The sequence below is a fragment of the Suillus bovinus genome (assembly GCF_016758785.1).
Source record: "Suillus bovinus strain UH-Sbo-P2 chromosome Unknown EDB93scaffold_38, whole genome shotgun sequence".
NCBI lineage: Eukaryota > Fungi > Basidiomycota > Agaricomycetes > Boletales > Suillaceae > Suillus > Suillus bovinus.
Window position 1 is genome coordinate 163484 of NW_024542094.1, and position 21634 is coordinate 185117.

General features: G+C 47.4%; 5 protein-coding genes across 5 annotated transcripts; 3 read left to right on the top strand and 2 right to left on the bottom strand.

Moving 5' to 3' along the window:
• Positions 1–8465: 8465 nt before the first annotated feature.
• EDB93DRAFT_1087671 (cytochrome P450) lies at positions 8466–10950 on the top strand (the record flags this gene model as incomplete). The annotated part of the gene is made up of 18 exons (XM_041446064.1): positions 8466–8578; positions 8630–8745; positions 8804–8838; positions 8886–8945; positions 9001–9144; positions 9199–9315; positions 9375–9402; positions 9459–9640; positions 9698–9839; positions 9890–9924; positions 9971–10081; positions 10139–10176; positions 10225–10258; positions 10309–10441; positions 10498–10584; positions 10644–10668; positions 10716–10862; positions 10911–10950. The coding sequence occupies 18 exons, from the start codon at positions 8466–8468 to the stop codon at positions 10948–10950; spliced, it is 1587 nt and encodes a 528-aa protein (XP_041306454.1).
• Positions 10951–11335: 385 nt separating this feature from the next.
• Positions 11336–13400, top strand: EDB93DRAFT_538810 (heterokaryon incompatibility protein-domain-containing protein). The gene is made up of 3 exons (XM_041456652.1): positions 11336–11410; positions 11494–11682; positions 11733–13400. Exons 2-3 carry the CDS (start codon positions 11522–11524, stop codon positions 13336–13338), a joined length of 1767 nt encoding a protein of 588 aa, XP_041306455.1. The 5' UTR covers positions 11336–11410; positions 11494–11521; the 3' UTR covers positions 13339–13400.
• A 62-nt stretch (positions 13401–13462) lies between these two features.
• Positions 13463–14787, bottom strand: EDB93DRAFT_1087715 (uncharacterized protein; the record flags this gene model as incomplete). The annotated part of the gene is made up of 2 exons (XM_041446069.1): positions 13463–14358; positions 14421–14787. Coding segments are annotated over 2 exons (1263 nt in total), but the record flags the coding sequence as incomplete, so codon positions are not given.
• Positions 14788–14993: 206 nt separating this feature from the next.
• Positions 14994–19309, top strand: EDB93DRAFT_1329269 (uncharacterized protein; the record flags this gene model as incomplete). Its single annotated transcript, XM_041455136.1, has 28 exons — positions 14994–15306; positions 15362–15519; positions 15581–15606; positions 15660–15753; positions 15821–15831; positions 15887–16016; positions 16068–16115; positions 16172–16203; positions 16257–16346; positions 16400–16449; positions 16499–16530; positions 16583–16608; positions 16666–16732; positions 16789–16860; positions 16914–17024; positions 17083–17142; positions 17194–17268; positions 17324–17446; positions 17498–17695; positions 17748–17837; positions 17896–18047; positions 18097–18154; positions 18204–18243; positions 18300–18432; positions 18487–18589; positions 18648–18810; positions 18865–19225; positions 19275–19309. The coding sequence occupies 27 exons, from the start codon at positions 14994–14996 to the stop codon at positions 18984–18986; spliced, it is 2577 nt and encodes an 858-aa protein (XP_041306457.1). The 3' UTR covers positions 18987–19225; positions 19275–19309.
• Positions 19310–19406: 97 nt separating this feature from the next.
• Positions 19407–21598, bottom strand: EDB93DRAFT_1153328 (uncharacterized protein). The gene is made up of 5 exons (XM_041449786.1): positions 21371–21598; positions 21270–21300; positions 20826–21199; positions 20712–20762; positions 19407–20662 (listed from the first exon to the last, which is right to left on the bottom strand). The coding sequence occupies exons 3-5, from the start codon at positions 21125–21127 to the stop codon at positions 19747–19749; spliced, it is 1269 nt and encodes a 422-aa protein (XP_041306458.1). The 5' UTR covers positions 21128–21199; positions 21270–21300; positions 21371–21598; the 3' UTR covers positions 19407–19746.
• Between the last annotated feature and the right edge of the window lie 36 nt (positions 21599–21634).

Genomic DNA, 21634 nt, shown 5'->3' on the forward strand with positions numbered 1-21634 from the left:
GGTCAGAGCACTGTGGACCGCCCAGACTTGGTGGCTCGGGTTTTCTACCAGAAGCAGCAAGCGCTGCTGAAGAAGGTTCGCAAGGGCTACTATGGGAAGGTTGCTGGATTGGTGTACACCATCGAATATCAAAAGCGGGGCCTGCCTCATATGCACCTTCTCATCTTCCTGGAGCCAGATTATAAGATCCGTACCACTGAGCAAATCGACTCCTTCATCTCTGCTCAGATCCCTGACAGGAACATCCATCCTCAGCTCTATCAGGTTGTGGAAAAATACATGCTGCATGGCCCTTGCAGTCCGCAGCGTTGCATAGAGAATTCGTGGTGCAAAAAGCACTTTCCAAAAACATTCTGTCCCCAGACCCTGATGAAGGATGATGGCTATCCCGAGTATGCGAGACCTGACAATGGTCGCACCATCCAAAAGAACGACATCATCTTCACCAACAAGGATGTTGTTCCACATCCCCCTGAACTGCTGGTGGAATTCAACTGCCACATCAATCTCGAGGTCTGCGCCTCTATCAAATCTGTCAAGTACATCCACAAATACATTTATAAGGGAAACGACCGTGCTACGTTGGAGATGAGAGGAGCGGTGGATGAGGTCAAATCATATCTGGACTCGAGATATATCAGCTCTACCGAGGCTGCATGGCGCATCTTCAAATTTTCCATGCATCTCGAATGGCCCTCTGTCTACCGTTTGCCGGTCCATCTCAAAAATGAACAGATGGTGTTCTATGACCCTGATGATGATGCTGAGGAAGTCCTTGAGCGCGCAGAAGTGAAAGGTACTTGCCTCACTGGATGGTTCAAAGCCAATGCCAATGAGAACTTGGTGGCAGCTGGAGCCCACGACAGCCTCTATCAGGATTTCCCCTCAAAATTTGTTTGGAGCAAAGGTGCATGGAAGATACGGGAGCGAGGAATGGCGATTGGAAGAATGTACGCTGCTGCACCCAGCTCCGGAGAGCGCTTCTATCTGAGATTGCTTTTGACTGTAGTGAAAGGTATGATGTCTAAGACAATTTTTATCAATCAAGCTCACCATAATCTCAAGGGGCTACCTCCTTCGAACACCTTCGGACACATGATGGGACTCTCTATGAGACTTTCAAGGAAGCATGTCGGCACAGGGGTCTGCTTGATGACGATTACGAATGGATCCAGTGCTTGCGGGATGCTTCTCATATGTACACAGGAAATCGCATGCGCAATCTCTTTGCCATCATCCTGCTGCACTGCAACCCTACCAGCCCTGATGATTTTTGGAACCGCTTCAAGGAAAATCTCTGCGATGATCTGCGTCACCGCCTCACTCACGCACCATTCAACATGCCTGACCCCACGGAGGAACAGGTACACGACTATGGTCTTCATCTCATTGATGGGGTGCTCCGCAAAAATGGCAAGTCTTTGGAAGCAATTCCTCAAATGCCAGTAGCTCGAATGGCAGAAAGATGGGGGGCCATGGAGGGCAACCAGCTCATCGCTGAGCAGCGTCAGTATGACCCGCAGGAGCTTCAGCAGATAGTGGATGAAGGAGTCCCTTTGCTTAATGTCGAGCAGAGGGTGGTCTATAATGCTGTGGTCGAGGATGCAATGAATCGTAATCAGCAAAGACCCGGACGCGCATACTTTGTCCATAGTGCAGGGGGATGCGGCAAGACGTATCTCTGCAAACTCATCGCTTCAAAACTCCGTGCTGAAGGAAAGATTGTCCTCTGTGTGGCCTCCTCTGGAATTGCTTCCCTCCTCCTACCAGGTGGACGTATGGCTCATTCGCAATTCAAAATCCCCATTCCCATTAACAAGGACAGCTCATGCAACATTAAAAAAGGAGATGTCGTCCATGAGCTTCTCAAGGAGACCTCCCTCATCATCTGCGATGAAATTCCGATGCTCCATCGTCATATTCTGGAGTGCCTTGACCGCACATTGCGTGATCTTCTAAACAAAGAGGCTGATTTTGGGGGAATAACTGTGCTCTTCGGCGGAGACTTTAGACAGACCCTGCCAGTGGTGACCCATGGATCCAGGGAGCAGATAGTGGGCGCTACCCTTTGCAGATCTCAACTCTGGCGAAAGCTTCGTATCTTCCACCTCAAGAGAAATATGCGGCTTGGTCAAGACCCTGCCTCTGATGAATTTGCAAGGTGGCTCCTTGAGATTGGAGCTGGCGAGGGCACAAATGAAGACGGAACTGTGACCCTCCCTATTCATATGCGCTGCCCCAACAATGATGTCCAGTCTCTCATCAACACCCTATACTCTCCAGTTCTGCTCCCTGGGCAGCCTGCAGTGGATGATTCCTTCTTCCTGGAATGCACCATCCTCTCCACAAAGAACACCGATGTGGATGAGATCAACACCACCATTCTTGAATCATTCCCTGGAGATAAAGCGGTCTTCACCAGTGCAGACTCAGTCAGCGAGAGGGAATACGATTACATCCCCACAGAGTTCCTTCATACCCTCACCCCATCAGGCTTCCCTTTGCACAAATTGGAGGTCAAAAAAAGTGTTCCCCTGATGCTGTTGCGCAACTTGAACCCCTCCGAGGGCCTCTATAATGGAACTCGCATGATCCTGCTGTCTTGGACCGTTCGCGTCCTCAAGTGTCGCATTCTTAGAGATGGAGTCAATGAAGCTCACCAAGATGATCGGGACACAGTCCTAATCCCTTGCATGACCCTGGATGCCACATCTGAAGATAACCCCATTCCTCTCAAGTGTCGCCAATTCCCCGTTTGTGTCGCATTTGCTATGACCATCAACAAGGCGCAAGGTCAAAGTGTCAAGTGGGTTGGGCTTAATTTGCGGACTCCTGTGTTCAGCCATGGACAGCTCTATGTTGCATTATCTCGCTGCACTCACCCAGATAGAGTGTTTGCTATCTTTCCTGAGAGTGAAGAGGGCTCAAAGACGACGAATGTAGTGTATACAGAAGTGCTTAGAAGAATTATGATTCCTGTTGGATGATTGATGTACATATGATGTACTTTTATATAGAGAACCGACTTGGATGTGATGTATCATGTAGTTTTAGTTGTGTTGAAATGCTGCTCAAAAATGTAATTGTTTTCAAAATGCACTATGATCATTAGTAAGGCAAAGTGCCGCAGGCACCTCGCAAAGGAGCGCGAAGCACTCCTTTGCCTTGCTGTGCCTTTGGCACAGCAAGTATTCAAGGTCAAGACTTAAGACACCCAAAGTAGGATGAAGCCGAAGGCCAGGAAGCCAAAAAAGAGCGCAAAGTGCTCTTTTTTTGCTTCCTGTGCCGAAGGCACAACGGGTATGTGCTAGTGTGCATTGTGCATGCCTCAAACTTCTAAAATTACATAATTTCAATAGCGCAACCCTTCTCACCACTCATCGATGGGATACATATTTTTTTTGCCAAAGCACGCGACTCGGAGTAATACTTTCTTGATGAAACCAGATTAACACGCTCAGACCTTGCAATATTGTGAAATTGTGGGCCGGTTGGCTAGAAATTCGACACCTCGCTGCATCCTCATTGCAACGTCAGAGGGCTCGAGGCACCTTAAATCTCGGATCGATGATGAAACATGTAGAGCTCCAACTTCAACCCTACAACAATCACACATGTTGGATGCTCTTGGATGCTCCCTTACTAGTCTCGTACGCTATGTTGTCATCTTGGTGTTCACCTTCGACAATATCACGTGTTGTAGCGACTTCTTGATTTCTTTACCATATGGCATATCATGATACCTCTGCAAGACTATACTCTGGGCTACCTTTTAGCTAATCACTTATGGTACATAATTACTTAGGCCCTCTCGCATCGCCCGAACATCTCAATATTGTCTTGACACTACTGCAAGGTATGTTCGTTATCGTATTGCACCTGTCTCATTACTGACGTACTCCCTGCAATGAATTTGAACTAACAACATATCAACACATCCCATTTCCATCCAACATTGCTATGTACTGGCCGAGAGTGGGCATAATTTCCGGCATCCTAAGTTTCTCTCCCTTGATGTTGAAAGCTGCCCTCACAAATCCACTAGTGATGCCGGAGTCCGGTTCAGAACTTCGGGTCGAACGCAAACCCTTCCGAACCGGACTGTCCGTTCGGTCCGAGGTTCAGCCTACGGTAAGAACCGAACCTATTATTAGGTTCAGCGTTCGGCTGATGCCTCAGATTTGTGAACCCGTCTGGACCCGTTCAAACGTGTTCGAACAGTTCTTTCCTTCTGTCTATGATCCGCTTGAGGTCCTCAGCTTATTGCTATCCATCTATCCTAATATTTTTTCTGATCACCTGGCAACAAACTCATATGGCCATTGGCAGTTCTGGGAGCATTGATCTCCAGAACGGCTCTTACTTCACGACCAAAAGACTGAATGCATTTCTGTTAGTGACGTCTGACTTCCTCTGTGATCTATTCAACATTTTGGTAAGCCCTATGTTAATCGTTATTAGGATTATAATTTAATCTATGTTCAGAACATATCTTTGGGATGCTCGTTCAGGTACTTGCTTTTGCTTCAACATCAATCAACTGTTGCAGTCATTGCATGGCAACAATATGTTCAAGGTGCGTCGCATTTTTCTAATCTCTAACCACAAATTTTGGTATAAATGAGCTACTACAGGTACAATATTCACCCTTCTGGCTGCGAGAATGTCTTGCACACTTGGATCCAATGGCCAACTCAAAGATGCTAGCGCCATTGATTGGTACAATGATCCCGATGATGACACCCCCATGCTTGCTCCACCTCCGCCTCCTGCATCCAATGGCAAGCTAACTGCCTTCGTGTCTCGCTCAGGCCGAGCCGTTAAACCGACAGAAAAAATCTGCAATGCTGGCAACACAGCTCCAGCCAAAGCTGCCAAATGAGTGGCTCCAGTGCCTCCCCAAGGACAGCCTGCACACAAGCGAGTGCAACGTGGGTCCCACAATGACGATGACGACGAACCCCCTGCACTAGAAGATTGCTCAGATGATGAAGAAGAGGCCGAAGAAGCTTACGAGCGGACCAAGGTATTTGGAGACAAGGATCGTGAGGATCGCAAGCATAAGAAGAAAGAGGAGCGCAGTGGGGATTTGAAGGTAGTATTTACTCAGGAGAAGGGACGCATCAATCCGCACACCCAAGAACCCGAAGACGGCTGGTGGTGCGAGATCTGCAGGTACGTTTTTACTTTTACTTTGAATGTCACACACATAACTAATGTCAATTTAAGAGCCAATGATGTACCCACCAATCACTGCTTTTTCAAAGGCAGTGTTTCGACTCGCCGCACCCATATCACTCGAAATGCGAAGTGTCACTTTCCAATATACCGCAACCGCTGCAATGAACGAGGTATCAAGATGCATGATCGGGCGATACCTCCTAACTGCAAAGCAACTGACGAAGCGCAGCAAACATTAGATGCCTCCCTTACGGCTAAAATTCCTGAATTCACCAAGACCGGTCTAATGGATTACATTGTTGAGCTTATCGTGTCTGAGGATGAGGTGAGTGTTTTTTTTTTTGTAATTGTGACTTAGGATATTCATGCCATAGATAGGCGTTCCAACTCGTTGACAAGGGACCCTTTCGTCGGCTGCTTCAATACCTCCGGCCTTCCCTTTCAGACAGGGACATTCCTCATCGCACAAAAACTCGAGACAAAATTCTTGAACGGGCGCAGCTTGCCGTTCAATGTGTGAAGGAGAAGCTTAAGGAAGTTGATAGCAAAATTTTGATCATGTTCGACTCATGGACATCCGAACCTGGTGTACCTTTCCTCTCCGTCACCGCGCATTACATTGACTCCCCAGCCGGGAAACCTCACGAGTGGGAATTGAAGACAGAGCAACTTGCATTCACCATCATCAACGGCAATCACAGTGGGAGCAACATCGGAAGAATCCTGATTCAAACTATCAATAACTATAGCATCCACACTAAGGTTGGATGGTTTACGGCTGACAATGCTACAAATAACGACACAGCAATTCAGACCGTTGCTCTTGCTATCGACCCTTCCGGCAAGAAATGGATTGCTGGTGAGCACCGCGTGCGGTAAGTGAACTATTTAATATTGTGATCTATATATGTTGATGTCTATTCAGCTGTATGGAGCACACCTTGCACTTAGCCGCCAAACACTTTGTCGAGGAGGTCGCACCTACACCAGCAAGTGTTCTCCTCAAGAACATGGCCGATGAAGACGAAGACGAAGAATCAACTGATTTCGAGGTTGCCGACACTGCAGGAAAAGCCCTTGCGCTTGTTACGCAGGTATGTGTGTACCCTCGTCTGACTAACACTATTTAATGAACCCTTTTTTTAGATTCGGAAATCTCCCCAAGCACGCACCTTCTTCCAACAGTGCTGTGTCGAGGTCAACGAGCCGAAGCTGGAGCTTTTGAAATGGATTCGCACGCGATGGGCCTTGCTCTTTGGTATGTTGGAGCGCACCCTTAAGCTACGCAAAGTCAGTTGGTTTCTATTACCATCCCTATGCACAATACTAACTCAATTTTATCTGCTGGCAGGGGGTGAATAGATTCATACAACTGGCGGATGACAGTGATGAAGTCCCAAAGTTGCAGGGCAAGTCATATGGAGTGTTCAAGCTTTCAGCCGAAGAATGGAAGAAGTTGGAACTGATGCATGATGTGCTTCAGGTATGTGCGAGTGTCCAGTCGAGTCTCAAATGTTGTATTAACCTACTGTATAACCAGGAACCTGCCAATGCTCAACAATCGTTTTCGGCGACTCACGAACCTACCGTATGGCGCGCGATTCCAGTCCTCGAGTATCTCCAACAAACTTGGCAAAACATGGCTGGTTCGTCAAAGTTTGACGACTTTTCATCCGCGATCAACTCTGGCCTCGACAATATTCGCAAATGGTACCACAAAATCGACGAAACTGATGTTTATTTCGTTTGCCTCAGTATGTATTTTATTTATTATGATGCCCTATCTAATGTACAATGTAGCGCTCAATCCTAACTATAAGGTGGCATACGCGAAGGGTAAATGGGAGCCTCGCGACTTTGACGAGGGCATGAGAAGCTTGTGGAAGGTTTTCGACAAATATTATCATTGCAATGTCTCGCCTGCCACTGCAGAGCCAGCTGCTGTGGCTCCTTCCTTGCTTGCTCGCCAGGGGTCATACGGCCATAGCTGGATGCGCGATGCTGTCAAAACTCGTGTCGCAAATGACACCGCAAATCGAAGACCTCACCAGGAGCTCGACGAGTACCTTGCTGCCCCATTAGAAGATGTTGAGAATATAGTGGCGTGGTGGGGCGTGAGTTTTTTCGCATCGTGTTTCCTTGCAAGTTGACTTAAAATGCCTTTAGCACCATTCCATTCAATATCCCACCATCTCTCGCATTGCAAAGGATTACCTCGCTATTCAAGGCTCTGCCATCGCATCTGAACGAGCGTTTTCGAGTGGTGGCATCACTGGGACCACACGCCATAATCAGTTGTTGCCAGCAACATTTGAGGCCCTACAGCTGTTGAAAAGTGGGTACCGTCAAGGCCATATTTCCGCAACGGTTCAAGCTGAGTTTGCTGCTGCTCACGAACACTCTGCCATGGACGAAATTTAGCTACTCATTTACTGTTCATGTATTTCTTGCAATTTTTGTCAATTTATATGTAGCGTTCGAGCGTTCGAACGCATTCTGAACTCGAACCGAACGCTTGTAAACACGTTCATCAGCGTCCGGTCCAGCGTTCGTCCTCCTTGCCTGAACGCGACCGATGGTCCAGTTCGGCGTTCGCATTTAGAGGCCTAAGAACCGAACCGGACTTCGGCACCACTAAAATCCACCATAGACACGCTCAAAATATCCGTGGAGGTTATCAAAGCCTTCTTAAAATACCCCGAACACCACCTGATGCGATGAGAGGCTGGGATCCACCAGAGGCTGTTTTTCCCGCTCCCTCGATCGTCTCACGATACCTCTTTGAGTTGTGATTAGGAGAGGATTTATACCCGAGCCTCTTTGTCGACCTCGCTAGATTTCGGCATGCCCTATATCGCCGTTACCCTCAGCTGTACACTCATGACAGTGATTTTCGGGAGCATCTTTGATTTCCTTACACGTAAGTGGGTCGTGTTGGAAATTGGAGAATAGTTGACGCGACCAATGTAATCTTATTGTACTAATTTAGTCCTCATGCAACCTGCTGCCCATTTCTGGGTCACTCGATATCCCGATCCACCTGACGACGGAATCAATTCACATATATTCCGGTGACATCTGCCAAAGTGCTTACAGTCTGCGGCTGGCCATGATTCGTCTAACCACTAGGGTCTATTCGGACTTCTTCCGTCCATCCGTCGGAAGGGAGTTCGGTCCGAGCTGCGGTGTGCAGTGACTTTCCCGCCGTACATAGGGGGCAATCTCTATATGATAGAGTGCAGAATAGTGTATTGTGTACTCACGACACGTTCGCCCCTGCAAGCATGATCGTCACTGGTTTTTCGTTGGAGACCCTTGCAACATTAGTTGGTTTGGTGTGTGCACTGCGCGCCTTCCAGCTCTTCTTAGATTTCCGTCGACTGCTGGCAAGCATTCAGTGAGTTAACCGGCTTTATCGAATTACTTACATAGAACTAATTTTGCATAGTCACCTTCCAGGATACAGAACAATGATCAGTCACTCAAGTGTGCTCGGACACATGTTTCCCCCGATCCCCTTGTTGAACTTAGGTCATGATCATTCTTGGTTGTCGAAGCATGCCCGTACGTCGAACATTTTCCACCTTAATTTATTTTCCCTAGTTAACGTACATTTCGGAAGCCTTTGCGGAGAAGGGCCTTGACATAATTTCCACTGTAAGTTGCTTGCAATACCGTGGTGTAGCAGAGGTCAATAGTTTCAGGTGGCATGGTGGCCGAAAGCAGCGGGATCGCTGTTCATAGCAGACGTCGATGTGATCAAGGTATGACCGTCTATTGCGATTTTAGAAGCCTACAAATTGATCAATCGTACCAAAGCACATTGTTTGGTCTCGTGGAGGACGCTTTCCCAAACCTCTTGGCCGATACACCATATTGACATTCTTTGGCGAAAACATTGTTGCTTCCGAAGGCGACCAATGGAAGCGTTACCGCAAGATCGTCGCACCTGCGTTTTCAGAAGTTAGTAACTGAAGTCCATGCGCACATTAGAGCTTCCTAACTTATAACTTGAAGAGGAATAATATATTGGTCTGGGATGCAACGATACAGATCATGCTCGACCTTTTTGATACAATGTGGGCTGGACAAGAAGAAGTTGTTGTCAATCACTCCGTAGATTTGACTTTGCCAGTGAGAGTTCTTGACGCCACCTCCGCGTTTCTTTTAATTAGTTTTATTTGGATCACTAGATTGCTCTGTTCGTGATCGGGGCTGCAGGTGAGCACGATTGGCCTTATGAATAGATAGTTGATGATATGTTGAACTCGTCATAGGCTTTGGTCGTCCTATATCCTGGAAGGAGGACGCTGTGGTCCCACTCGGACACCAACTTACTTTCAAAGATGCTATTCACACAGTGACACAGGATCTCACCCTTGCATTATTAGTACCGAGATGGGCCATGGGACTTACTAAACGTTTCAGACGTGCAAGGCTTGCCTTCGATGAGTTGCATGTCTGTACCATAATCGGACTGAATACTTGACATTTTGATGACCTTTTTTTTTTGTAGCGATACCTTACAGAGATGATCCATGAACGACAAGTATCCCAGCAGGAGTATCATCACGACCTATTATCTAGTTTGTTATCGGCAAATGACGATGATAATTTATCGAAGGATGAAGTAAAGCTGAGCGACAGCGAATTAATTGGTAAGCTACAACTTCAGACTGTAACAGAGCATGACAACATTGTCCGACAGGAAATATCTTCATATTTTTGGTCGCGGGACACGAGGTATTACATCTGTTTCACACTTTTGCCTCGCGCTGACAACTCACAGACGACAGCCCATACACTTTCTTTTGCGTTCGCATTATTGGCTTTACATCCTGATAAGCAGGAAGAAATGTACCAACATATCAAGCGTGTACTACCTGATGGAAGAATTCCTGTATGTACCCCTGAATTACAGACAGCTATACAACCCGACTCACGATGTTTTTGACAGACTTATAATGATATGCCGTCATTGGCCTACTCTTCTGCGTCAGTCTGCCTCTAAATCATCTGGGTTATGTGCTGACATCGTGACAGCGTATTCAACGAGGCACTGCGGATGTTCCCCCCTGTATGTTGGTGAAGCAAATATCTCAGAACGACTGTTAACTTTAGGTGCAGGTTTCCGTTGTACCAAAGTTAAGTATCGAAGACACGACCTTCACCCTCACAGATGCGAACGGGACGATGAAAACGGTTGTTGTGCCTAAGGGATTAGAGCTTACACTAGATGTACCTGGGCTTCACTACAACCGTAAGTCACTTTCCACATGCAAAGAGATGCAATAACAATCCAGCGCATGATTGCAGCTAAGTACTGGGAAGATCCATTCACGTTCAAGCCCGAACGATTTCTGGGTGACTGGAATCGAGATGCATTCCTTCCCTTCAGTAGTGGTAAGTGTCACTCTAACATCTTGCTCGGAACGAACTCGAAGACGCACATTTCAATGAAGGTTACAGAGGGTGTGTAGGAAGAAAGTGAGCATATTAACATTATTCTTGGTCATCCATTTGATTTTGTTCAGGTTCTCGGAAACCGAAGGAGCAGCTGTTCTCACCATGTTGATTTCACAATATACAATCTCAATCAAGGACGAGCCGCAATTTGCTGGCGAAACATATGAACAGCGCAAGGCGCGAGTACTTGACGCACGAAGTATAATTACTCTGGCGTATGTTGGACTTCTACTCTTGTAAGATGAAATGTTGATGGCTGTTAGACCGACCCGCCTCCCCCTGGTGTTCAAACGGAGGACTTGAAGAAAAAGAATTTGCTCCACTAATTAGGAAGTGCGTACAAGGACAATATATACACCTGGTTGACTTTGACCCTGTCCGTATTTTATCAGTCACAAGCGATCCGTGCACCTCTGGACGTTTACTTTTATAATACCATACTTCATGTCGAGATCGAAAACACTGTTCTCCACCAGTGCCGACTCGGCGAAGAGCCTTCGGAAAAATTACCGACGATGATAACTGTGGGCGCAGTGGTTTGCATGTCCTATGAAACGAAGCGTCACTCAAGCAGATATATTGCATTGAAATACATCGACACAATTTCGGCAACTTCTTCTTGAGATCCTCTGTAGGACATCAGAATACTTGCTACTACAAACCGTTTCGCATTCATCGAAGACAATTTGCTATTGCTTCAAGTGCTTACTATGTAGGCTGGTTCTCGAATCCACTCTATGGACCTGCCTTGAGGCACAAGACGGTGAGAGCAATTATCGGTTGTTTGCGTACCATTGTGACTCCGCCGGCGCTTGATTCGAGAATATTTGATCAAATGCCACGCAGATGGCCAACCTATCCCAGAATCTCTCAAATGAACATTTGGAAGTGCGAAAACGAGCGCCATCGATGCGGGATGATGATGGAGCACAATGCCTCCATTCCTAGGTGCAGAGCATACTTTAGAGACCACAAGAACGTGACAGAGCGAAAGACAACATACATGACATGGCATCGGATCATTAAAAACGCTGAGTATGGCACAAACCTGTAGTGAAGCTAATCCAAGTTGAAGACAATCCTAGGAACAACGCCAAGGCCGCTACGACCTATGCGCGACCCGGGAACTGCATCCGGGACGGAAAGCTGGTCGACTCCGCATCCTCCGCTGAACCTTATATCGCAATTAGTTACGTGTGGGACCCCAATCCTTCTTTCAAAGAATGGGAAGGAAGGCGGGTCACAGAGCAAGCATTACACATCGCCGACCGGCTCTCGAAATACACCTCATATGCTCTGTGGATCGATGCGATCTGCATTGACCAGGACAACGAACCAATAAAGATGGTTGAGCTTGCGAAGATGGCGGATATATACCGCGGGGCTATAGCAGTGTTATGCCTTGTACCGGAGATAGACCAAACGATAAGCAGAGTCGTGGAGCATGGAACCGGAATGATAGATTTGGATGGGTTCCGTGCACTCGAACAGGCTGGAGATACGCACGGGATGTACATGTTCGCTTCCCAAGGCTCAAACAAGGCGCTGCACAGGCTATTCAGCAGCAGGTGGTGGACGCGTGTCTGGACGTTCCAAGAGGCAGTTCTGAACCGCATAACGTTTCTGGTGGGAGAGAACGAGGAAACTATTCCCATTTCTGACGTCCTCAAAATCTCTCGCCCGATTAGTCGACGGGCAGCGACACAGAAGAAAGACAATTTGCTGGGGCAATTATCTAGTTTTTGGGACTCGGTTCATTCTATGTCGGACGCGATGAAGGCATGCATGCCGCTCGGGGCAGCTATATCGAGCGTGTGGAGGCGCCAGTCTACTGTCACTCATGACATGGCGTACTCTCTGCTTGGCGTGTGTCGTCTAGAGACAATTACACCTGACTATCGGCTTCCAGTGGAGAAAGTGTTCGCTGAACTTGTGGACAAAGCCAGTTTGAAGGGGGACTTCTCCTGGCTGAGATGGAGCCACTTAGTCGACAGAGACGCCGCATGTGAAGGAATGTCCATGGTGCCTGTACCTGCAACTGTGTTAGCAACCCCTGCCAGTGCTATCACGGAGTGGCGTTCCGTAGAAGTTCCTCAGATGTCAGTTGTCCGTGGAGGAGCCCTTGGCGTTCGCATTCCGCATCGGTCGACTGGAGTAATAAGATGGCAATCACAACCGGAAGACATCAAGGGAATTATCAACATGCTCCAAAAGCTGTCATACTGCCCCGAAGACATATGGAACTTATTATTTGGCCTGCACGTCGGATTAGGGTGCGACGTGGATAGAGCTGTGGGAGGATCTGGGCTGGCTCAGGCGTTGCTTAACCTGGCGACTGGATACATCGACGGCACAATCAAATTGGATGACTCGGTGGATGATTTGGTGGGAGAAAAGCCATATACGAGAGGATACGGGTTCACGGCTTATGCATCCATGGCAGCCAAGGTTTGGAGAAATGCGCAGTTGGTCGTGGCGCGCTCCCAGGGTGGAACAACAGTGGTACCTACCCACAGCGGAACAGGACAGGCGCGACTGCATAGATTGCCAGTTGAAAGTCCGACTCGTAGAGGGACGTGCCTGTGCCTTGTTGTGAATGATAGCACGAAATTTCGGGCTAGCGCAATTGGAGTCATGGTAGAGAATGATCATGTAGGGAGTGGATCGTGGCAACTTACCCGGTTTTCTTGAAGATATATGGATGGTTTGATGAAGGACTTCCTGTACTGCTCTTTGTCACAGACAGGTACTAGCGAGATTTACAGTAACATTAAACACGGATTATAATACAAGGTAGTCCGTGAACGGGGGCACATTAAAGGTCACCATAAGCCATATCGTCATCGTCATACTCATCACTCATACTTCCGCACTCGTTGCAGACAATATCAGGATAATCACTGTCATCTTCGTGTGCGCAGAGCTTGCAAACGCTTCGGTCACATCTCCAGCAAAATTTCTCCTCAATATCAGTGCATTTCTCGCACAGGAGACTTCTGCAGCTCTGGCACATATACACGGTGTGCTCCATTTCTACGCTCTTTCCATCCTTGATGCAGTCGCGACAGGGCTCCACATTTCCGCACAGCTCGCAGGCCGCAATGTATGAGCACGATGAACAGAAATGCCGGTGGCACCCGGGGCATGTGAGAATCCCACTAGCAGAAGAAGCCTGTGACTTGCAGCCACCGCAAGTCCAGTATCGACCGCAGGGACAGGCGAAGCTATCCTGTGTGATGCAATCAGGACACGTTGTGGTGCCCAGCCGAGACCAACAATGAGTATTGCAGCAGCGACGCCCATTCTTTCCACTCTCTCGACTATCATTTATACAGGCAATAGACTGGCAAGACAGGGGACGCGCTGAGTGTAATCGGGTTAAATCAATATTCGGTGAGGAAAGTCCGGTGCCGTCATTAGAAACTGGGCGCCCGATGCACCATTGAAGCTCTTTTGAACAGAACCAGCGTGCGCATGTGGGACACTTGCCCAGACGAGGCAGAGAGCCTGGACGTTCCAAACATGAAGTACAGAACTTCGCGTTAGGATGATCGGAACACTGTATGACGGGGATGGCAGAGGAGACTTCACAGTTACAATTGGAGCATGAGATGACTCTGCACATATTGCACGATGTCTGCCTCGCTGAACAGACGGGACAATGCAGACTGTCACCGGAGAAGTGACTCGCATCATCTTCACTGATCAAACCTTTCTCAACAAGACAGCGACAAAAGGCCTGTGTTCAAGAAGGAATGAATTTTGCAACACACTTGCAAAATGTACTTTACTCGCCTGGACTCGATTTCGTTGTTCTTCTCGCTCTTTCTCAAGGCGACGGGCTGTCTCACGTTTTTGCGCTTCTTTCGCTTCCCATCTGCTTCGGACAATGTTCCTCACATATTCTCTAAGTTGTCCTAGGACAGACAGGATCTCCTGGGGTACCGGGAAACGATGGTCCTGAAATTTATCATGAAAACGCATGGTGTTGAAGTTAATCGTAAAATGGGTGTCCATCTCTGGCTGATCCGGCTGGCCTTCTCGGAGATTGAGGATGACAATCGACGGCTCACGTCCAGACTCCTCTACCTGGTAGGATAAGCTTAACGAGTGCCACCAACAGTCCACAGTGAATGGTGGTGGGCCACCGCGGGTTGGCTTGGCACTTAATTCGGGGTTTCGGAGTGTACAGTATCGTCGATGAGGAGAATTTGGCCTTTGTTTTGTGTCTTTGCCAAATCGTCATCATGCAATAACATGGTGTGTCGTGGAAAACCATGTGCATGACACGAGGTCTTGGGCAATAATGCGGATGAGAAGCACCTGGTTCCCACTCTCAACACCTGATGTCAGACCTGGAACAACTTAAAGATCACCCAACCGAGACTACCCACCTACTGCCAGATGATGTCCTCAGATGTTACGAAATAATATGTGCTGCAAATCAGAAATTGGAGCAGGAACTTGAGAGAGTTGGTTCCAATGGACGGGAGGATTATGACAAGGACCTGGGGCGATGGAAGGTAGAGACACAGAAACTCGGTAATAGTAAACTTCAGCCAAGGAAGTTTGCATTCATTGGAAGGACTGGAGTCGGCAAGAGCACTGCCATTAATGCGATATTAGGTGCGCCCGTATTATCGACGGGAGCTGACGTGAGTGCATGGTTGTTATAATCAACCGCGTCGAGCGTGGAACTAATTTGAACTGACAGGGGTCAGAAACAAATCCATCTTCGTCCCCATCTCGCTTCTGACACTTTTACCGTGCAGAGCATGCACATCTGTTCAGACGGAAGTAATCTACGAAAATTTGCCTCGTTCAGAGTGGAGGGCAAGCATCAAATTCATTGATTATGATGACTGGGAAAAGGTAAGTATTCACGACGTTCTGTTGTACCAGACATACATGTGAACCGTGCGGTATTCCACAGACTCTAGCGAACATGCTGGACGATATGTGCGTGTGATTTTCTCTGGAGATTTTTACCATCAGCTTATCTTTGCGCGCAGAAAATCATACCGTGACAGAGGCTCTTCGAATACCGGGCGTGGTATTCACGAGGATAGCGAGCCTGCGATGAATGCATGGGGAATGTTGAAAGAGGAAAGTCCCAGTCATGTTTTCGGTGCTATCACCTGGGTGCTGATGTTGCTGCCGATACTACCAACAGGTGTATCCCCAGTAAATACTGACTTCGATAAGAAAATCGATCTTCACAACTCAATTCTTGCCGCAGCCTTCGTGCCCTATCGTTCCCCCCGCCTGAACAAGATATATATTTACTTCTTGAGCACGATGCTGTAGCGTCCAAGCTCGGAACCGAAATTTCGATAAGTGGCGTCGGCTTCGACAAACTGGAATTACAGGAAAGTTGCAAGTGGAAATAACAGTTTATTATGTGTCTGAACCATGTACAGCTTCGGCCGTATCTGACTTCGTACTCAAACACTGTAGCGGGGGAGCCAGTGCGTCACAAATTTTAAATCGCAGATGACTGTGCTGACTATTCGAGGTTCTCTAGCCGGAGTCATCTGTCTGGCATCTAGTAGACAGGTAGAAATCTCTGCAATAATTTGACCTACTCGGCTTACTTACTTTTGTCATAGCGTTCGTATCTACGGAGCATTCGAGGTACTTGCATCCCGTGCGGTTGCGCTCGTAGACGTCCCTGGCTATGGGGATGCAAATAAAACGAGGTTAGATAAGCGGCTCTCAGAATTTTGTCACACTGACAAAATGCTCGTGGCAGAACCAATCGGACCGAGGAATACCTCAAAACTGCTGAGGTTGTTGTATTAGGTTTGCTGTTTCGGGAGGGCCCTTGTCTCGCGCTAATCATGTGTCTCAGTCGCAGACATCAAGCGGGCAGTTGATGAACAGGTAAACTTGATGAAAATACTGGTCTGACTTGATGGCCCAATTTTATTGTTAGGCCATGTGTGATTATCTTGCGAAGTTGTGAGTCCTGAAGAACTTTATGAAATTTGGCGCCCACGCATCAGCCAATAATCATAGCTTGCGAACAATGATTAGGGTAGACGGAAGCATGGAATCACTTTTGGTAGTCCTCACTGGGGCAGATGTACGTCACCACTCCTGTTTTTTTGATATATCTACCACATATTTGTCAATTACCAGGTGCTAATTCACGAGGACCAATTACATCATCTCGATGCACAGCAACGCCGTGTAATCCAGGAAATGTCTCAGGTGCGTGAGCCAATTCCAAGTTGATGCCAACATGCCATTCAAATACGCAGTAGACCATTAACAGACTCAGCAACAGCCTAAAAGAGCTCGAGGATACCAGTAAGACTGCAACTGACCGTTATGATATAACTGCATTCCAAAAATTGGTGACTAATCAACAGAAGGTTTGTGTCGATTCATGTCAAAATCATCAACTGGTTGACCGAAATTACAATATCACAGAGGGCTGAGATTACCGATCAATTGCAAACACAGAAGGCTGCCAAAAACACATACATTGCAGTGTGTATACTCGTTTATTGCACTTATATCTGCTTATTCGCATCATGTCAGCACCAACGAGCTGCTCGCGTACAAGAGGTCTTTCTCCATATCTATCGTCAAGTATACCGCAATATCAGCAAACAGGTACTTCGCTTAATTTTCGTGAGCGCACTGTAGTCAAAATCTTTCTTTGTGTTAGGATATTTTTGCTGAAGGACCCCCTCCGTTACCCGTCTTTTGTGTTGGGAGCGCAGATTTCAAACAACTTTCGCGAGAAGATAAACACATCAGAGATCCTGTGGTTTTTACTGACCCAGAAGATGTATCATGTATTTCTTTGGCCGGGCGAATATTTCGACTGATTTTTCTATAGACTGGTATACCACAAGTGTGTCGACACATCCACGACTTCGGCCGCAAAAGAGCACTTGCCGACATCAAGGCCTATATGCATCAATGTGATTTGCTATGTGCCGAAGTCAATAGTTTCTTCAAGCTTCTTTCTATCAGGAAAGATTCGATGTCAACAGCCCATGAAAAAACAGCAAGAGCGTTAAAAAAGTTCAAACATGTGAGTAAGATGATGTCATTTGGTGGTAACATGGACTTGACGAGTGCGAAAGATTGTCGAGGAGACATGCAAGGATTCAGGAGGTATAATTGACGACAGCATTAACGATCTGGAGAGCGTTCTTCGAGATGAAGCTAAGAATGTCTGCCTCACAATCCTTGGATGCAGTGGCCAACACTGACGAAACATTGACTTTATAGGCCGCTGAGTGCAGTCTTAACATCATCGAGTCGCTTGGAGAAGATTGCCGATATCAGACCTACCGTGCACTCATGCGCAGAGAGGGCGAATGGCAATCGATCGATCTAAATGAGCAACTCGTATGTGACATGTTGGAGGGGACTGTATCAAGGTTCGTCATTTTACAACGGCAGATATGTTTATCTGAATCACCAGAGAAGTGTATGGCACGAATTGTTCAATGATTCCTGGAAATCAGAACTAGAGCTGCTCATCAATGTAAGGATCATTATGTGGCATGTCTTATCGTGTATTCACTCCGATTGAGGCGATTTTGCTTCACTATCGTGTGGTGATAGGCTCTATTAGTACGTACTGGTGGACTGACTGCCAATGGACAATGTTAACCTTAATTGCCGCACAGAGGACGAAACAAAACAACTCGTAAAAAACAAAGTTGCAACACGCGTTCAAAAAGCATGTGATGCCATTCAGCCTGAGGATGTATTGAATACTGCAAAAAATCGTTATTTGTTTGCCATTTCCAAGATGCAAAGGTAAGGCCTTTTGTCGCCGTTCACCAACTTTACACATCAGTTATTTCGCTATAGAGAATTCGGTGGATCATTCAAGGGATTTATTCGTGACGAACTCGAAGCCCATTATGTTAACGTTGGAAGTGAGCATGGCAAGGGAATGTTCCAACGAATGAAGGTGGGCACGATCATCCTGACTTCTCGTGATGAATGCCGAAGACGTTGTCTTATATCAGGATATGAATGAGGAGCAGTTCAGTCCGCATAATGCTGAAAAGCTCTATTCTGAGCTCGTTGATAAAGTTATGTTGGCTATCCGCTCCGCAAAGAATCAGGGGGACAGGGCGCTTGAAGAAACAATCCCCCGATTATATGCTCACATCGAGCGTACTCTTATCTGTACGTTGCTTACTGCTTTCAGTCTAAATAAGCACCGACTGACATCCACGTCAGGCATTCGGCAAAGCAATAAAATGAGCAACGATACACGGAAGAAGATGCTGACATTCCTTGAAGAACAGTACAGCACATCTCTAGCAGATGTCAGAAGCATCACGGATAGGTATGAAGAGTGATGTACCGATGGTAGAGTGAAGTTTGGAACTTGGTTGTACTTCTTAAGACTTGTAAAATCTTCCTTATGTATCATTACTTTACAGTTGCTTGAGCTTGGGCCATATGCACATTCCCGGAATAAATATACATCTCTATCGCTCATATTATTGTAACTACTGATCTGGTGCAATAACGTACCTGTGCATGACAATTGGAAGATGCTCATTCCAGTGATTTCTGGTCCGGTTGCAGGAAGCATCTTTGATCCATTAGCCATGTGCATAGGAACGTCGTGTAAATTGACTCACTCGGATGGAATCGTTGGTGGTGGGTCAAAGTAAATTTGCGAGCCTGGGAGTACATCTCTCACGCGGAGGCAAGATATATATGGCTTGTCGTGAAAAGATACGGGTGTACTGTTTTTACATAAACAAAGTGCTCCTACATGTAACGTATGAACGCGCTCTCCGTGATGTCCATCGTTGCAGGTGCTGATCTAGCTAAGCGTACGTCGTCAACGACTGGTTTTGCAACTCTCTAAGCTACCCTGAGCTACATCCTACAGAGTGGAATACGATATCGTACATATCAGTTAACTTCAAACATATAGACGTGTATAGATAGCAATATCGAAGAACGAAATTTTGGACAGGAAAACGTTTAAAACTTAAAGGATGGCGTATAGAACTAATAGGATGCGGTTATATGACTTGTGCGGTACTTGGTACACCGGATACAAATCCGAGTTCTGTTGCAGTCTAGGTACTTATGCTAGTCGAATCAGAAGGCGGTGCCAGATGGCATGGGCTGAAAAAGCAATGGCAAAGGCGTTACCCAGGGTTCCGGCATACGGAATGGGCTTTGCGAGTGCGAGGGCGGGTGAGGATGTGAGGACAGGTGAGAATGTGGGGGTGAGTGAGAGTGCGAGGACAGGTGAGAATGTGGGGGCGGTTGAAACTGCGAGGACAGGTGAAAATGCGGGGGCGAGTGAGAATGCGAGGACAGGTGAGAATGTGAGGTCGGATGAGAGATAGTATGCGATGATTGTGATGAGGTGAATGCCAATGGTACGGGCGGTGAAAAGGTTTGGTGTCGTGCGGAATTCATCGATGACCGGCGCGTGCGCTCCCCCATGAATGCGGGAGGCGATACGCTGTGGGACGATGTGTAAAGAGAACGTAACGAGGACGCCGATGGCGGCTGTGAGAACGAGTGTGGGGCTAAGCTGCTCGACATCGTATACAACGAGGAGAGCGCAGTAGGAGAGCGCGTGGTGAATGACACAGGATGATGCGGTTGCGCGGCTGATGTGACGAGCGCCATGTGGGATGACTCCTCTGGCGAATTGTCAGGTGATATTTGCAGCTGGTGCACTGCATCGCGGATACGGTTTCGTAGTTCCTGCGCTTGTTGGGGTTTATAGGTATTGTAGCCCATGGGCCAGCACAGTGTCTTAATCCATGTCTCCATGATGTGGGGCGTCCACTGGACACCATTGAGTTTCGTGCCGTGGCGCAACATGGCTACGATGTCAGTAGGGTCTTCTTTCTTGTAGCGTACGAGCTTGAGAGCAACACCCCAAAACATAGTGACGCTAATGATAACAAGGCCCTGTTTTTGGTAGACAGTGTTCATAGCAATGTTGTTCGGCTGCTTGGAGTCGTGGTAGATGGGGTCGTATAACAGTCCTTGTGAGCTGAAGGAAGAAGGTGAGATGTGCGGAGTACAATTGCCGAGCGACTCACTTGTGGGCGAATGGGAGGGCAACGTCGGGATCTGCATTCATCCAGTCGGTGCTATGAGGCGTACATGCATCGATAAATGCCTTGTGCGAAATGAAGGTAGGAGGATCCACATACCCAATCTGAAACTTAGCGGCAACGGCGTTAATGCAGCGCTGTAAGCGCTCTTCAGCGTCATTGACCCCTCGCTTTCGCCACTCATGCCCGAATGCACGGCGGATATAGTCGATATCTCTGGTAGTTCGTCGAGAACTGGATTCAGAGAGGTTTGGATGTAGAATCATCACTGCGCCACCATGAATGAATAGGCGGATTTGGCAACCGAACTCTTGAAAGACGAGTATGGAGAGTGCATCGAGGAGGTTAAGGAGGAACTCTCTGGAGAGCTGAACCTCATTGTGTGACGACGGGGATGACATGAGTATGTGCTCTACGGAGTGAATGGAGCCTCGTGTTTGTCACCAAAGCTTGAAAAGGTATGGGTGGATCCGCTTTGAACGCTTTTGTCAACTGTCGGTCATAGTCCGCTTGATTCAGAATTTGAAACGGACGCTTACATACCTTTATAACACTGTGTAGGGTACTAGCCACACTGCTAAAAATTCAGTCTCGGTTAAGTTCGGCGGAGAATTAAGACTGTGCAAAAGTGACAAGTTACTTACATACACGCCTTTACCTCGTGTGAGTCCCACACGATGGGTGCCGAAAGCCAATGCTAGGGGTGCCTCGGGCACAGGTCTAATAAGATGGCCGTCGGAGTTGAACGTTGAGCCAGGCCAAGTTGAGATCGTCCAAGCTGATTTAGTCGTCAATGAACGTTGGATGTAAACTGGTTGCCTTTAAATCGCTCAAGCAGCTCTTTAGGAAGAGACAAAGGGAGGTCATCCGAGTGACCGAATCTATATACGCCCAATTGTAAGGACCAA